We start from the raw sequence: 17,606 nt of genomic DNA on the forward strand, positions 1-17,606 counted from the left end.
AGTGGTCATTGACTGACAAATTATTGACGTGTAACCTATTAACAACCAGCTGTGGACTTTTCAACACTCGTTTTTCTACCAGTTACGGCTCTCCTAGACGAGGGAGAGAATAGTAGCAGGCGGAAGACGTTGCACAGACCCCGGGTTCAGCAGTGTACGGGTGATCAGTATCTTGCGGTGTCTTACGGTACAAACTGTGGAGCTCTCGTCATACGGTCCTGTCGCCGTGTATCAATTGCACGGGTCAAGAAGAGGGCCACTGACATGATTCGGGGATTGCATGTTGCGTTTTCCTTCACGCGTGATGCAACTCCACCTACACCGGTTTTCAAGTATGTCCCAGTTACACCAGGGAATTTCCCCTCTCTACAACATCACACAGGACTGAAGTTGAAGTTTGTTTACCGAACCCAGCGAATCACCACATGCTGGCTCTAAATTACCGGCATCCATGGTGCCAGTCTTTCCTTGTCCTGCGGCAGTGCGTGGATGTCCCCTAAACTGGCTTATCGCTGAATGCACGAACGGTAGACCTATGGGGTGCCCTTGGTTTCGTTCTTCCATTCACTCTAGGTGGTACAAAAGGAGCAAAGTTATGGGCATTGCAGGTGGGAAGTTGCACTGCACGATACATACTATATTGTTGCACGTTTCCTTTTTGTATTATCTCTTGGAGCTATCTCAGCAACTATGTGTGCATTGATCTCCGAATAACAGAGAGAGGAAGGCAACGTGAGCAATCGCCAACGAAGGCCGACTCATGTTAGGGGTTCCACGTGACAGAGGACGTCGTTCGCGCTTTCCACGTCGCTCTGCAGAAGAAGGGACAAGATCGACGAACCATGCCGCCAGGACTGTCGATGCAATCACGGACTGCCATGTCGCATCTGACCCGACCCTTGACCCGAACGCTGGTTCGTGGCAGCCCCGATGCTGCAACCAGACAAGAAAGGCGGCCGGTGTGAGATGGATATCCACTATGGAAATACCGCGTTAGGATACGACGCGGAGTCCGTGGTGGTTTCGGACCCTCCGCACATGCAACGACCCTCAGCATGATGTTGTGCCTTGACGCCTGACTTTCCCCCGAGACATCCGCCGTTTCCTTAGGCCCCGATGTCAGCCGCCACTCCTGGAGCCTCTGTACCGAGGCCAATACGAGGCTGGCAGTAGAGAGGAACCTCTCTACCACTCGATTGAGGCGCATCTGGTTATTCCCGTAGATGGACCATTTGGGGTGAAGGCGGTGCACGCCGTCTGCCAGCCGTCCTGTCCAAATTGACTTCGCACGTTCGTTTTTTCTACTAGTTGGACTACGTGCTGCCGTGTGTTTCCCTTCTATCGTGCCAAGCCGTACAGAGTAACTGCTTTGCTCTCATCGTTAGGACGCGCCCCTGTTTTACGTGCGCTCAGATTTCGACCGTTCGCAGTGTGGCTGTTGTCTCCCCTTCTCTGCTCATCCCCCCCCCCGTCAGATTCCCCGTTCTGGGCAACTTATCCAGCACCGACTGCCGCAAAACGACTTGAAGTGATTTTTCTGCTTCAGAAGATATGGGCTAAAACTACCAAACGGTAGCTTGCCCAGTTCGAAAGAGAAGGCCGCAGCGCCCCGCCAAGATTTCTTTAGGTGAGCTAAGCTGCGCGTGGTGCCGCTGTTGGCTCTCTGCGGAAAAAAACGAGGTATCCGAGCACAACCCTTGCGGAATCACACGTTTCTTTTCTTCCGCCCTGGAGTAGGGCATGCTTTGTTCAACTGTTACAACAGATGGTAAGAGTCAGAGTATCCCTTTTGGACAAGTGTAATAACTAAAGGGACCGCTCCCGGTGAGCGAGCGAGCGGCTCATGCAGCGCGGCGTGGCAACGTCGATACAGAGGGGGGGAGTGCCTCCGCTTCTAGCTTTTCTGCGATTGTTCCTCGTCTCTGAAGTTTTCCTTCCGCATTTCGTCTTCTCGAATGACTGCTTATTTGCGGCTGTTTCTCCTCGTTGTCGAGAACCGCGTCGAAACATTGCTCATTAACAAAGAGCCGCGCCGGAGAGACGGACTCGCGCGTGTGTTGCAGTTCGCTCGCCGTTCGGGAGTGGGACATCCGCATCTTTGACTGCGGAGGATCTGCGTGTGCAGCCAAAGTAACCAGGGGTCCTTGGCTCACCTCTCGGCAAATTCCCTTTCGCAACTGCTGCTCTTCGTGTGGCCTAGATATCTGCGTTCTGAACCTCTCGACCAGGCGCCATCGGAGCCGAAGAATCCGGGAGTTCCGTGCCGTTCTCTCGGTCACGACAGTTGACAGCCTTTGACGGCTGCCGAGCCTTCCGGTGTTCTTGAGTGCTCTGCCTGCCTTTGGTGACTTGTCGAATCGATTTGTGCAGAATGTAAAATGAGCACCTTCTGCATCCTTTGTGCTCTCCCTTCTCGCGTTATTCCGCGGAGCGGTGCTGACGACGACGTGCAACGCCTTGAGCAGCTCTAGCTCCGCAGCCCGTTTTGCCGGCGTGTCCTGTCTGTCGCGGGAAAGCCTTTGAGGACGAGGGCTTCTCTGGAGACCCTCTTCTCCTGTATTTCACGTCTCTCCTTTCCCGAATAAACGCCGGCGCCGGCGTACCGCTTTGCCACGTTTAGTCGCGGGTGAAACGCGGACTGGGAGACACGGCGCGAAATCGTCTCGCGCTCTTCGTGCCTTTCATGTGCCCCCCGGCCAGCACACGGTCGCGTCAGTTGCCACGGTGGCCTATGCCCTTTTTCCGATACTTTGCTTTCGCACTCCTCTCCTACAATGGCCTGTGAAGACGGGAGCACTCGAGAGGGTTCAACCCTAGACAGCCCGCACGCCTGGAGCCACCACAAGCGGCAGTCGGCGGAGTTACCGGAGTGCGGCTTGGCGAACTTAGTTGTCGACGCCTTATTTCCGGACGATGACCCAGATGCGCCTTCGGCAGAAGAGAACGAGAAAGCAGAGGCAGGCGCGAACGAGCACCTGTCTGTCTCGGCGCGAGGACGCAGCGGACCAGTGGGGACCAGGTGGGAGTGTCGCGTCGTGACGCCTATCATTGCAGCGTCAGTCGACTGTTTTTCCGCCGAAGGCTGCGGCGTGGTCATTTGTGAACAGCCGTACTCCCTCTTCACGTACTTCAACTGTTGCGAGGTGGAGTATCCCCCGCGCGGGTTCGGGGGGTACGGCTACGAGAGGATTTCGCTCCGCCAGTATGGCAGTCAGATGATTGAAGACGAAGAATCAGAGAGGAGTCAAAAACGAAAGAGCAGACCTGACACACCCAACGGCGACTGTGACGAAGATGAAGAATTGACAAAAAAGACCGAGAAAGAGCCGGAAATAATCGAACTTGTACGGCCGAAACCTGGCCAAGACAACCGCGACAAAAATGCAACGCCGATCAAGATTTTCGTCGGCACCTGGTACGCAGGGAGAGACTGGGCGCGTCCCGGGCGATTTGGAGCGTTGCGAATGCGGCGAAACGACCGAGGGCGGGACGCGAGCGCCGTCACCGGTCGCCCGCTCTGTTCTGCACAATCTGACGCAAACACGCGTGAACCAGGAACGGAGAGGGGTGCGCTTGGCTTTCCAGGCGTACACCACTCTTGCTGCTTTTTTATTTCGTAACGCAACCTTCAGCGCCCCGTGTATACGCGCCTACACTCCGCCTCGTGCGCAGAGATTTACTTGTTCAAACACGAGCCCGACTGTCTCCTGTCTCCTCGTGTTCTCGTCTTCCGGCCGCACAACGGGAACTTTCGAACCGTCGTCCCATCGCCGCACTGCTCTGTCGCGGCTGGCCGTGAACTTTTTCTGACCGAGATCAGATGAACCGTCGCACCGCATTCTCTGATTTTTGTGGCGTTAAATACATGCAAGCGCCTTTTAGGATTCAAGGCCTACGGGGTGTGCAGCTCTGGTCTTTAGCGCGCAGCCGAGCTATGTGGCGTCGAGATTCCTGCAAGTCTTCTTTCGTGTCTCTTTTCGCCCGACTCACGAGATCCGCTGAACGCGGCGCGTTAGTTCCTTCCTCTGTCTGCCACAGCTGTGAACTGCATGCGATGCGTTCTCTGTCCTGGTTGCAGGAACACGGAGTACCAGGAGTTCGAGCGGCACGGCCCCAAGCCGGAAGAGCGTTTCTGCAAGACTGCCAAGTCTCTCCTCGACGGCAAACTGAAGAAGGATGGCGCCCGCAGAATTTCCAAGGATGAAAGCTACTTTTCTGGACACTCGACGGTTCACGACGTCGACACTTCCTCCGAAGGCCACGACGTCGTGACGCTTCACATTAACGGGGAAGAAAGCGACAACGACGATGTGATGACGGCAGTGGGCGAGGAGGAAGATGAGGAGGAAGACGGAGGCGAAAAGAAAAAGAACACTTCACACCTTCTCAAATTCAACATGGAAGGCCACCCCCTAAGGGACTGGATCAAGGCTGGCTACGACGTCTACGTTGTCACACTGCAAGAAGTAACAAGTGAGCGGACGCTTTTTTCGCAAGACTCGGTGAACACTGACATGGCGGGAGAAGGCGGTTTCGTCTCCTTTTTGTCGCTGGCCATGGCCCACCCAGAGACGCGGGAGCACTGCACACGCGACAGCTCAGCGACGACTTTCGCGGTGGACTGAATCTGCGAAACGAGGGCTTGTCCCAGGGAAGTCCCTATACAGCGAGACAAAACGCAGGCTTTTTCGTTTTCTCCCCTCCGGCGCGGAAGGAGTTTCTTGTCGCGTACCCAGGCGCAGGAATTCCAGAATAGCCTGCAGGGTCAAGGCAGCAGGAGGGGCTGCGTCGGTGTGAGGATCTGACACGTGTTTTTGGCGCACAATTCGGCCTCGTGCAACAAAACTTACGGCGGGAAGACAGCTGTCCCCTCGGTTCGAGAACGTAGTGCAGGGCTGCATCATCCGCTGCGAAGCGGCTGCAGACGGAAGTGGACGAGCGCGGAAGGACACTCGCGTTTTTGCGGCGTTTTTGAATGGAAAGCTTTTTCCTGCTCGTTGGGATCGAGAGGCAACAAAGACGCGGGAGTCCGAGCGGTTGTCACGTCCTCTCTCCGTGTGTCTCTTCTTGTCGCCATGCTTCTTCAGATGACAGCATTTTCCAGGCCATCTCGGAGTACCTCGAGAACGAGAACGGCGAGGCCTTCTTGCGCGTCGACATGGGTGAAGGGAAGATCTCTGGCCTCGGCAAGGGCGCATGGACGAAAATGAAGTCCACCTGTAAGGACTGAGACGGGCGCCACGAGGAATCTCTGCGAACCCAGAACGCGCTTGAGTCACAGACATCAACCACAACCCACTGCAGTCCCAGTACCCATCTCTGCTAGGCCTAGCGTATCTGCACTCAATCTGGTTCAACGCCCCCACCTAGGTTTCTAGAGTGGCACCAATTGCCTGTACCGCACCCCGAGTCATATATATCTCTATATATCTGTGTATATGGAGGTATGTATGCATATATATATATATATATATGTATATATATATATGTATATTGCGTACATCGTTAGGCGCGTTGTGTGGGCAGAGGAGCGGGACGAAGGTCGTGATACAAGAGCAACCGCATGCACGTGCCTGTATTGTTGAACGGCTCAGTGAGTCTGGACTGTTCTTGGGCGAATGGACCGCAAGAGCGTCAATTCGGCCTTTGCATTTCACCTGTGCACTCCTGGAGATGTAGATATCTGTGTCAGCGCGTCAGGGTCAGGGCTGTGTGCGCGTCTGCGCTGTCGAGGCTGAGATCTCCGTGTCTCCGATTTGCTGTCTCCCTATCGCTTGCGCCTGCTCATCTTCTTCGCTTTCCCCGGTTTTGTACAGCCCTCGCGTGCTGGATTCGGGAGTCCAAGCTCTGGCCAGTGGGCCCCATCATGCCCGTGGACTCGAAAGCCTTTTCCTTCAGTGAGTTGCTTCGTGGTGGCAACGCCAAGCCGCCACGACATACGGGATCGCCGGGGGAAGGCTGCTCGTCTTCGGCCTTAACAGGAGCCCGATCGTTCCTACTCTAGCCGACCAAGACCTGAGCACAGCTGCCTCGCTTAGACTCGTGACGCACACACCGCGGGTCTCCGCGCGCGGGGGTGGGATTTCCGATTCGCTCCACGCTTCTACCTGGAAATGCGGCAGATACAGCACGTGTGAGGTTCTCTGTGCAACTGTACGTGGCGAGGAATCGTGGCTGTGTGTCTGAATCCATATATCTCCACGCAGACATGCGTGCACGTGGAGCGCAGCGCGTTTCGACGGTGTATGTGGTGGATGTTCCCGTCCCCAGAGCCTGAAACGACGCGGGTTTCAAAGGCGAGACGGGATCGTCGACAGAAACCGCGGACGCGTGTGCGCGGTCGTTTGGCTAGCTGGCCGGGGCCGTCGGCTTTCCCGCACACCGACACACTTCGCGCCTGGGCTTCTTCAAGGCCGTTTCCCCGCTCTGTTTGTGTCTCTCAGCTGTCCTGAACGGCAGCAAGGGCGCGGTGACGGTCACTCTGAAGGTTCACAAACAGCTGGTGTGTTTCGTCGGGTGCCATCTGCCTGCGTCGACCAAGGTGAGTCTCCGGTCGCTAGGCAGCGCAGGCGTGGAGGAGCCCAGAAAACCCCCGCGAGAGAGAGGGGCTGTGCGCCTGGCCGCCCTGTGCGGTCTGGGGGCTCATCGCCTCGGCGTGTCTCTGCGCATCGTGCTCTCTCCCCGTGTGTGACGCAGGAGCGCGGGAAGGCGCGAGCGTTCATTCGAGCAAAAATAGCGGCGATGTACAGTTCCGAGAAGAACGTCGACTTCACCCGTGTTTTCCACCACATCTTGTGGGCTGGCGACTTCAATTTCCGCTCCCAGATCTCGTCGAAGCGCGCCTGTAAGTTTCCTTCCACGCGGGCACGCCGTGGGTGACGCCGGAGACCTCGCCCCAGACTTGCCACGGGTCGCAGGCTGTGTCCTGAGAAGGGAAGTGCAGCAAAGCGAGATGGCAACCTGTCCAAACACACGCGTTTGCAGGCGCACAGACAGGGGGGACAAAACCATTTCGCGCCTTGCTCGCGAGACGTAACGCGTCTGCTTGGCAGGGCTGGATGCGAACATCGAGAGCACGTGCTGCATTTGCTGCGAGTTCCTGCTCGGAAAAACCATGAGTGGGGAAGCCGTTGCTTGTTCGGGTCAAGACTTTTCCGCCGGGCGTTCCTCGCTGGATCTGGCCCGAGCTTCTGTGGGCCTCGGGAGTGGCGGGCGCTCGCGGCATGCAGTCCAGACTGCCTGTCTCTGCTCTCACCTCGCCCTTGCATGCGCACAGTTCGCTGGGCAGACAGTCGCCTGCACAGGTGTTTTCCAGCTTCGTTTTTTCGAGTTCTGCGTCTTTCGTCTACAGTAGAGCTGCTGCGGTCAGGCGAGACGAGCGAACTCGCAACGTACGACGAAGGGGCGCTCGAATCCGGAAAAGACATGGAAATGCACGTAAGCGAAACTTTTCCGCACTCCCCTCCAACTCCATGGCTCATATAAAGGAGGCGGAGGGATAGTCTCGCGAGAAAAAAGACTGCGTGATCAAGAGAACGACACAGCCTTAGCCACCAGGCCGAACTTCGCTCAGAAGGCTTATATATAGATCTATGTATATAGTGTGTAATCTCTGTTATATGGGATTGACATGTATGTGGTGATGTCCTTGTTCATATCAAATGACTGAAACGTGTCGACTGACCTGTATCACGTTAACTTTTTATCTTTGCGGTTGGGTCTAGCCATGTTGCACATTTGCTGCCTGGTAGGCTAGCATTTGTCTGTGTGCGCAAGCACGGGCTGCTGTATAGACAGCCGCCAGATGTGCGGTTCGGGAGCCTCGGCTCCGTCTGCGCTTGTGAAATTCGCCTCGTGGCGTGTCGCGCTAACACAAAGGAACTTACTTTTCCAACTAAAGCTGCAAAGGAGTCCTAACTCCACGCGTCTTTGCTTGCGCAGGGTTGGATGGAGGCTCCCGTCACCTTCCTGCCGACTTACAAGAAAGCTGATAACCGACCGCCTTTGGACATGTCCCAGCCGGACTGGGTAGACAAGGAATACCAAGTCACGATGAAGAAGAAAGGGATGCTCGGAACGAAGACTGTTGATCGCCCCCCGTCTGTAAGTGCTGTTGGGCGAGCTGTGCCGCCTTGTGTGCATGCAACGACGGTCCTGGTTTGCCTCGGGTTGGCGGATTCAGGCCGTGAGCGGAACACGCCACGCACGAGAAAAACGTCAAGCGTTTCCGTCCGGAACCGTTGTCGCACGCATGACACACGTCTGCCAGCTTTGTTGTGGGCGATCAAGAAGGGTATGTGCGGAAGACTGGGGATGTTCCTCATTTCAAATGGAACTGTGAGAAAGGCGGGCGTGCAGACCGCTCTGCGTCGAGGGGCGGAAACGCACTCTCGGGCTCGGGCCACGGGACGCCTGAAGTTCTTCCGTCGGGGTCTGTCGGATGTTTGGCTGCAGTGGTGCGATCGCATCTTCCGCTGGTCACTGCAAGAGCTGCAGTACAACCTCATCGCGCCCAAAGAAGAGTATTTCGCTGCGCAGCCCGAATCGCCGAGTACGTCTCGAAGGCCGATGCACTTTCGGCCAATCGCTTTTACGGGGAAGGAAGAAGCGACGTTCCTCAGACATGCGTGTCTCGTGAGATGCGCGGGCCGTCGAGCAGTCAACGTTGGGTGTCGACGGGGTTGCTGCGTGCGCCCGCACGCCGTGTATATCCGGGAAGAAAGCGATCCCAAACGACGTCAGGAACCGAAAAGCGCCTTCTTTGTTTCGGCTTGGGCACTCATTTCAGTGGAGCCTAACTGCGAAAAGGAGCAGAAACGTGCATTGCGACGGAACGTGAAGGGCGGAAGCACCCAAAAACTGCTACACAAGCGCGAGGTTCAGAGACAGCACGGAGCCGCGATTCCCGCCTTTGCTCATGTCCCCTCCTCGCGCCTCTCTGTGATGTTTGCAGGCTCATTGCGTGCTGTCTGTGGTGCGATTTTTGCGTCTGTTGTCCTGCGCAGATATTCTCATGGCCAGTGACCACGCCCCCGTCGGCGGCGGCTTCGAGCTGTACCCCCTGGACAAGAAATATCAGATTCCCCTGACGTTCATGGCAGATCCTTCGGAGGGGTTGGAAGCTGGAGACGTCTGACGAGCCTGAGGCCGAGGATCCTGAGTGCGTCCACAGGCGCGACGTTGGATCAGCCCGAGTTGGAAAGGCAAAAGCGTCTTCTAGGACTTCGGCGCCGCGCAGCGGGGGCTCCTTTTCCGCGAGGCAGTTGCTCCCGTCCTGAGTGCGTCTGCGGCGGGATAGACCGCGCATGTTCGGCCAACCTGCTTGGTCCGTGTAAGGGCCAGGCTGGAGCGGCGAGAAGTTCGTGCTGCGGCTTATTTCAGGCTGTGCCCTCCGCTGGCTAGCCGGGGCAATCTGTCGATCGTCCACGGCCTGAGCCAGTCAATTCAGGTTTTAAAATCGTTACACTCTTCGCTTTATTCGTTTTTCTCTCGATACGTCTCTCCGCTCTCGTCCATGTAATACTTGGATCGCCTGCGTGACGTCGCTTTCCGCGGTTCCCGTCTCGGCTCCTGCCTCTCGCGGTGGGCGCCCCGCTTCTTCGGTTCCTTTTAGAGTTTTGTGGCCGTCAGCTGCGTAAAAGTCGTGCTTGTTTTCTCGGCACCCCGTCAATGAACAGAGCAGTGCCCAGACACTGCTTGGCTGGCGGTTATGAAAAGATTTGACGGTTTGGGGTTGCGCTTGTGTTTCTGGGTTTGAGGTGGGGCAGCGTCCGGCCCACGTGTTTGTCGCCCACGTACCCCGATGCACTTAGCTTTTTGCGTCTGCCGAGGAGCACATGCAGGATATATTACTGCGTGCGTTTGCGAGTACATGCACACGCTCCCGTGGAGTCCTCGCGCCATTCCGCAAAAGAGTCTCGGGTGGTTCGACTCCGTCGGCAGGCGATTTTGATGCTGGCTCGAGTGCGCTTTGGATGCGGACGTAAGCCCTTGCCTGAACGTAGCCCCTCGGCAGGCGTCAAATTCGCCGAAACTGGCGACCTGGTTTGTGGAGAATGAGGACGGCCCGCTTTCTGCTTACAAGAGTGAGATCCAGAACGGAGGTTTCCCGTCCGCCAAATCAATTTCCGTCCAACGATGGAGTTTCGTACCGTGGAACAGGGCGGTTGTGGCGCCTGGCCCTTTGTTGAAAACATGCAGCACGTCCCCAGAAAAAAGGTACATCATGAACGATCCACAGGCGCGTTGGATGGGGACAATCACAGGCAGTTTTCGCAATCGATCTTCTGTTTCATTTCGACAGGTAGCTCCGGGTGGCATTGTCGAATGTCGCTGCTCACTTGTGCTGCATGACGTTGTGGTCCTGGTTTCACAGTTTTGGATATACAACGTACAGAGGATGGCTGGGGTGTACAACATACAGAGTATGTTTGGGTTAAGCAGGCGAGCGCGTCAGGTTGTTTTCCGTACGGAGCAGGAAGCGTGGCGCCATGGGGCATCCGTATCCCGTATTGCTCATGCTGGTGAGAAAGGGCTGCTTCAGTGCGCACTGGAAACTGAACCGTTCGAAACGGTCGCTCGGAGTGTGCTTTGCCACTCTGAGAGCGAGCGGTGATCGAGAGGTGCGTCGAGTGTCTATTCCGGTGCGTGCGATTGCTCGTGACTGCAAAACCCGTGCGCAGTTCGCCGTGTCAACACTCCTCGAGAAACTTATCTAGCAAAGCAACATACATCGGTCAATTCTCTCCAATGCTGGTCGATAAACTTGAAACACAGTAGCTTCCACTGTCCGTACACCGCGCCGCCAGAGCGACGCTACTGGAGCCGGTCGCGACACACGCTTCGAGCCTCGCCGGGACGCGCTCGACAAATCTTCAGGTGCTCACGCCTGCCTTGCTTGGAACGGAGGTATCTCCGACCATGCGGAGGGATTTAGGCTAGCCTGTCGCCCGCCGGCAGAGAAGTTCGCTGTCGCGACCGGCGTCTAAACCCAGCAACAAGGCAAGTCCCGGTGGCGAAGGGGCCGAATGCCTGCCGCGCATCTGTCTCACCTACACACAGCCTTACACACATATGAATGAGACGTATCAGCGCTTTTTTCGCGAGCGCTTGTCGCCGTTTCGAGAACTTTTCCTAACGTTGAAAGCCTGTCGTTCCCTCCCATTTGCAACACGCGTGCGCTAGACAGATGCCCAGGCCGTGTCAGCATCCCACGAATTCCGGTGCATGTCAGCACACATCTTGTACATGACCAGACCTACTAACGAGAAAGAAAGCCTTCTTCCTAGCTTGTCTGTCTCAGTTGCTGCGAGATCTAGAAGGAAGCAAACGACTCCAACCGTCGTGTTCAAGTCTTGAAGATGCGAGGCACTCGCTTCCAAACTTTGGCTCGAATCAGAGCCGGCGAAACGTGGCTGCCAGGTGCATGCGTGTGAACAGCAACACTTGACCGCATGCAGTTCCTCGATGTCCCAGTTTCGTTCGACAAAGTTGCTAGACAACGTTTCCGGTGTCTTCGCCGTCCCTTTGCCATCTCTTTTCGAAGCTGCCGCCTCAGCTACAAAAGGCGTTTTTCGGTTTCCCTCCCTGTGCCTGCCTTTTGATTTCTCTTCGGAGAGTGTCCCTTCCCTCGACCCGGCTGCCGGCAGTGTGTGCCGCGAAATCGAGGGTTCGCCGGTCCGCGAGGAGCAGCGGAAAAGATGGAAGACGTAGCCAGAACTGGGCACCGGTTTTCTACAGAAAACGCGATTCCTAGGTGGGCCTTTGTGGCGTTCAGAGCGTCCAACAGCCCCGCGACACACACGGTCTAGGGCGACCGTACACGGCTATGCGTGCCCGATGGAAATCGGTATTTATGAAGGACGGCTAAACCGCTATTTCCCTTTTCGAACAGAACCACGCTACATCTTTCAACTTTTTTCGCACTCGGCTACCTTTTGAGTTCGCATTCCCTCTTGAACTCGCGTCACATCGTCCTGTTCCGTTCAGCGTGGCGTGTGTTTACCGACTACACAATCCTGCCTTTATCAGTTCGCGCGCGACAGTCCAAAATATCTCGGATGCTCTTTCCACGTCTGGTTCTGATGTAGACCGGCGACCGTCGCACTTTTTCTTGCTTGTTCTGTACCGCTGCATTACGAAAGAACTCACGCCTTGGAGGACTCTCAAAAATGCGCAACTTCGGCAGGGGACTGCTCCTCGTAGGCGCCAGCCTGTTCGTTGGAGCCGCGTATTCCGTCATCCAAGGTTCGTTTGCCGGTGATTTTCATCTTCGGAAAGCCTATCTCTTTTCTCACGGACAGATACTGCCGCGCAGCGTCTGTTGCTGGGACGGCGTATCTGCGCTAGCTCCTCTCCTCGTGCCGCGCTCCGTCCGGTCCTCTCGCAGATTCCCTTCTATCGTGAACTCGATCGCGACAGCAGTGCCTATATCCTTGCATAAGATGCGCCCCTTGCGACAGGGCCCGCGTTCGCCAGCCTGAGGCTGAGACGAACTGCGCAGAACGGCAGCTCGGCGGCGCTTCTCTCCCGCGTTCATGCATATTTACACACGCACCTACCTGTGAACGCGGGAGGGAGTTCGTGTGAGGCCTTCACCTCGCTACAGCAAATTCTGGTTTCCCACGAAAGTGTTTTTTTCCGCTTCGCAGGTCCGATTTATCCCTGTTTCTCGAGTTCACCCGTGCTGCGCCACGAGCGCGTTTTTTTTCTCGCAGGACACGTGTCGACCTGCGTGTACACCTCGGCCACTTGCGCCGGTTCCGAACGTTTGTTTTTTTCCGTGCAGCACGCCACACGCTTCGCCACTCTGGCGGCCATCTGGACGATTTCGCGCTGCCTGCGAAAGTAAGTCGGAAGGCTGAAGTTGGCAGGAAGTTCCTCGTTTGCGAGTGTCAGCTGACGCAGAGAACGCATCGGCCCCGCGCGTTTAGGCTGTACAGACACGCCAACTGCTTGCTGCGCTGTACCGCGGGAAACATTTAGGCAAGCCTCTCTGTCGTGTCCCGCACACCCTGCCGACGAACTCTTTAGTCCGTGCCGCGGACACTGGTGTGGAGCGGCGGCCGGCCTCTCCGCAGAGATTCTGCTCTTTCAAAAGCCTGTGCCGCGTGAGAGGTTCTGGAAACAGAGTCCGCTCTTCCCTCCGAGCGGTCTTCCCTTCTCTCTTCTCTGTGCGCACCTCTGCGAGCAGGTTGTCCTCCTCGTGCTCCTCGCAGCAGCCATGTGCATGGTCGGTGGCCTCAAGTGCACAGGCGGCTTCAGACCCATCCACGTTTCCGAAGGAAAGACCCCGTAAGAGTCGCGAGGAAGCGGATGAAAGTCTCGAAAAAAGCAAAAACGAACGCGCGTCGTCTGGGGAGGAAAAGCGAGAACAATGGAACGCCTCCATGCCGCATAGAATCTCGCACTCAAAGTCGCTACACGGTCCAAACCGAACAGAGCACTCACATCCATATATATATATATATATTCATATATATTCATATATATTTTTATTTATATATATATAAGGCTTCAATCTCCTTCGCACACCTGAGCTTAGTCCCCTTCCTCGTCCCTCTAAGATCATGTGCATATCTACGTGTCGAGCGATTTTGAACTGCCGTCAACCCGCGCTTTGGGATGTGTGGAGGGGCGCCTGCTTCGGAACGTGGAGCATAGTGAGTGCTGTGGTTTCTGCGAAACACGAGAGCTTCAAGTAGTCTGTCGCAAAACGTGGAATGTGGCGGAGTCCCGACGCGGCATGCCAGGAAGAAGGCAGTGGCGGCACCCTCTCTCGAGTCGGCAAGTGCCCTCACTTTTTTTGCCATCGACAGTCTTTGTCTCCGTGACTTGGCGTGTGTGTGTGTGTGTGTGTGTGGACGTGGAAAGTGTGTTCGTTGGACTGACCGCGTGTTGGGCCAGGGGTCACGGTGTACGTACACGCCTATCACACATCGTCACATTGTTGAAAAGACTGAATAGAGGGACGCGTGGCCTCTCTCGGCCGACGGTTCGGTCCATCAGTCTAGTGGCTCTTCACGGTGGCGTGCACGTCTGTCTTTTTTCCGTGTTTCATGCACTCCACCGGGAGGAGAACACCTTGTCGGCGGATCTCCTGTCTCCAGGACGCGGGCGCGCGCCCCGCGGTGCCGCGTCCATGCAGGCGTTTTTCTTTCCTGCCTCTCGCTGCAGATGCTGGGACCGGCTCCACGAACGCTTCAACTTTCGTCTGTACGCCACCAGAGGGATGTGTCTCGCTCCGCTCGTCCGAAACTTCGTCACGCCGCCTCCGTCGTGAAGGCGACAGGAGGGAGGCTGTCGCCGTGTTTCTGCATGCAGTGAGGACAGCAGCAGAGTGGCAAGGCTGGTGTGACTCCCGGGGAAGCGTATTTTTCAGAGGCGCTTTCTCGCTCTCCGCAGCGCCTCAGTGAAGGCGAGTTTTGCGAAAACGTTTTTCGGGTGGACTCTGTGTTTGGTCTTCGTAAGGACTCCTTCAGCCGTTCCGTCAGTATCTCTTTGTCGCGAGATCCCAACGCGGTCGGCTCACCTCCACGGTTGCCTGCAGAGCCGCACATCTGTGTGAAACCACACCGGGGAAAGGCGAGGGAGGGTCTGTCAGGAAGCCTCTGAAGAAGTCGGGTGGAACCGTAACGCACGCGTCCAATTTCAGCGAACTACCAGCTTTTCTCGCAGAGCCGTCATTCAAAAAGGATCACTTTCAGATGTATTCGTTGCGATCACCGCCTAGCACACGAGACGGAATCGTAGAGATGAGCGGCACCAAAGAGGGGAACTGTGTTTCCGGTCGTCGCTACGTTGGACGCGTTCTTTCGGGAGAACCGCGAAGAACAACCACGCCTCGGCGCCTCGTTCTTCTGACTCTGTACCGTCTCGTGCACGACCGAAAAGCTAGCAGTCTTCAGTCACGTCCTCTCTTTGGGTCCGATACCATACCTGCCACAGTTCTTGACGGAAACGGCATGCGCCGCTGCTGTGGAAAATCTACAGCATTTTGCGTGTCCGTGACAGGCGGAGAAAATGTAGAAATCTGACATTTTTTTGCGCTTTCGTTGTCGCGCTGTTGCCGAGGCAGGCGCCCGGCAGGATGCACGCGATCGTGCCAAAGCTTCGGCAAGACCAAACGGAGCAGCTGCCACTCAGCATTTCTAGCGAAATCTGCCTGTGGACAGGGAGGAGAAAAACCGGTACGCGACTCTGTGCAGGAAGAGAGGGGAGTCCTCGACTTCGCGGGGTAATCGATCCTTAAGATGCACGCCTGCAGGAGCATCCCGTTTTCGCGTGCCGAAGCAGCGTACGGCTTGCGGTGGAAGACCCCGCCACAAGGGGGAAAGTACAGGGTAAGCGTTCTCGTACACATACACTACTGATTTTGCCTCCTCTAAAGGGTTTGCCATGTGCGAAACGTCGGATAACCAGAAACGCCTCCCTGGCGCGCGACTCGGCGTTCTAGGAGGCACGACGAAAGCGACCTGAAGAGCGGGCGCACCTCTCAGCAAATCCGCCTGCCTCCCAGAATTTCTTCAACGGTGAGTTTTGGAGAGAAGCAGAGGGGTGCCTCCCCAGTTCGCGCGATTTCCAGCTACAGGGTTACCATTTGACGGGGAACAACAGATGCAGCCGGACCTCCGCAGGCACACTCCATCTAGTCGAGTGGAGCGATCGCGGTGAACCCAAAGCGTGTACTGGGAGACATCCCAGCGGCAGCGTCCAACGCATGTACCTGCCTAGAGATGCGCATATGAAGAGCACGGGACAGGCTAAGTTTCGCTCTCCACACGAATCTACGTCTGAAGAAAGGGGTCAGTCCATCCAGTCACCGGCATGAGAAACAGCAGTAACCCTCTCCGGCCAGTAACTCAGAACTGCGTCTGTGCAGCGACCGCGAAGGGTGCTCTCGTGGCCGCGTCACGTGTCTGAGGCTTTCTAGCGATCTGGAATGCAGCATTGCCCTTAAACCATCACATAAATCTTCTCTGGGCAGAAATCTATTTGGTGCTTCGTGAGTTCTTGCTCTGAACCGACCGCTTCGAGGCACGGCTAGAACACATGCGTCGGAGCTCCGAGTGTATGTACACCGGAAACAATTTCCCACGACAAGTATCAGTGCCTTCCCCCTGCAGATGATGCTTGTTGGGGCGTACCGGTGCACGCGTCGGGAGTCAAATCCAGATTGCGTTTTCCAGTTGGAAATGCATCTTTCGCAGCAAGACAACTTCCCTTTTCGCCACATCCAGCGCGTCGCGTGGACTTCGCATGCGGTTTTTCCACAGCGCTTGACTTTTCTCTGTGCATTGGGAGGCTCGCTGTGTCCAGCGAAGGAATCTGCTGAAACGACCTTTTTGCCGGCGCCATTGTGGCCAGTGAACTGTCGAGGGAGAGCTCTTTCTCTCGGGTCTTGCTTCAGCCGAAGAAGACGGCAGAAACAGGCTCCTTCTCCCTGAGAGACTTTTTCTAGAGGCGAAACAGCGAGAACGCGAGCGTCGATGCTGACCTCCATGCTCGCGCACTGCGAAGGAAACCGAGAACCGTGCCTGTTTGTCGGCGAACAAAATAAACGGTCTGAGAAAAGAGCAATTTCCTTGCGAATCCGAACTTCACGAGATGTTTCTCCCATTTTACCTAGCTTCCGCGGTGTAGCTTCTTCTAGCTCCGCCGAGACATGGAATAGAAGAGCCGCTATCCTAACACAACCATTCCGTGGTGGGTCCGTTTTTTTTTTCGTGAACACGAAGAAAGAGGGGGAAAGAGGAGATTTCAGTTGTGGTGCAAAACGCTCGCTTTCCCACGAGGAACCTCGTGGCATCCTCATGAGGTGTATGTGCACGAGGCACCGCCGGAGACCAGCCTGTATTGTATCAAACTCCCTTTTTCCAGTTCACCTCTCTCCTCCATTCCCCGGTTCCTCTCCTCCTCTTCCTCCTCTTCGTTTCTTCTCTGTGTCCACTTCCTCTACGTCGTGGACTCCAAGGGAGACAGCTGCGTCTGGGGTGCTTCGAGAGCAGGCGATTCCCGCTGCGGCGAAAGACAGTGTCTGCCTTGTGTATAGAGCCGCAACGATGGTAGGGAGGTGAAAAAGATTGATACAGAACTGCCCTCTTCATTGTCCCGTCGTCTCATTCCACCTCTCTCCTCTGTGCCTGCGGAATGAAACGGCCCGTTTTGCTTCTTTGCGCTCCTTTCTACCTTCTCGCCGTGATGCACGGGCTTCTGCGACTTGCTTCATACGGCTCCCTCCCGTCTCCTTTAAGTTTCGACCGTCTCCACTTCATGCCTGCTTCTCCCGGTGCCGAGTGTTCGCACCTTCCTTCGCGCTTTCTCTCACCGTTTCCTTGCTCATATATACACATATACGCATGTTTTGCGCGTACGATTCGCGGCTAACGTCCCCAGGTCCTTCTGTCCCTCTTCACCGTGTTCGATACTGAAGTGGCTGGGGAGCCTTTTTTTTCCCGAGATTTCCGTCGACCTTTCGCCGTATGTCTCATTCTGTGGCGGACAGCGTCTTCGCAGTTTCGTCTTCTTTCTTTCCACGTGTACTTTGACCTCTCGCTCTCTCTTTCTCTCGATCGGCTCTGTTTTCTTCTCTCCCTCTTTTGCCCTGT

At 56.0% G+C, this 17,606-nt stretch overlaps 2 protein-coding genes across 2 annotated transcripts; both read left to right on the forward strand.

Moving 5' to 3' along the window:
• Nucleotides 1-2,774: 2,774 nt before the first annotated feature.
• NCLIV_000140 (inositol-1,4,5-trisphosphate 5-phosphatase 2, related) lies at nucleotides 2,775-9,136 on the forward strand (the record flags this gene model as incomplete). The annotated part of the gene is made up of 10 exons (XM_003879502.1): nucleotides 2,775-3,415; nucleotides 4,079-4,473; nucleotides 5,088-5,219; nucleotides 5,817-5,897; nucleotides 6,444-6,541; nucleotides 6,697-6,844; nucleotides 7,352-7,437; nucleotides 7,942-8,103; nucleotides 8,455-8,551; nucleotides 9,006-9,136. 10 exons carry the CDS (start codon nucleotides 2,775-2,777, stop codon nucleotides 9,134-9,136), a joined length of 1,971 nt encoding a protein of 656 aa, XP_003879551.1.
• A 3,034-nt stretch (nucleotides 9,137-12,170) lies between these two features.
• On the forward strand, nucleotides 12,171-13,297 carry NCLIV_000150 (conserved hypothetical protein; the record flags this gene model as incomplete). Its single annotated transcript, XM_003879503.1, has 3 exons — nucleotides 12,171-12,246; nucleotides 12,788-12,846; nucleotides 13,193-13,297. 3 exons carry the CDS (start codon nucleotides 12,171-12,173, stop codon nucleotides 13,295-13,297), a joined length of 240 nt encoding a protein of 79 aa, XP_003879552.1.
• Between the last annotated feature and the right edge of the window lie 4,309 nt (nucleotides 13,298-17,606).

Source organism: Neospora caninum, chromosome Ia, assembly GCF_000208865.1.
Source record: "Neospora caninum Liverpool complete genome, chromosome Ia".
In the NCBI taxonomy this organism is placed as follows: Eukaryota; Apicomplexa; class Conoidasida; order Eucoccidiorida; family Sarcocystidae; genus Neospora; species Neospora caninum.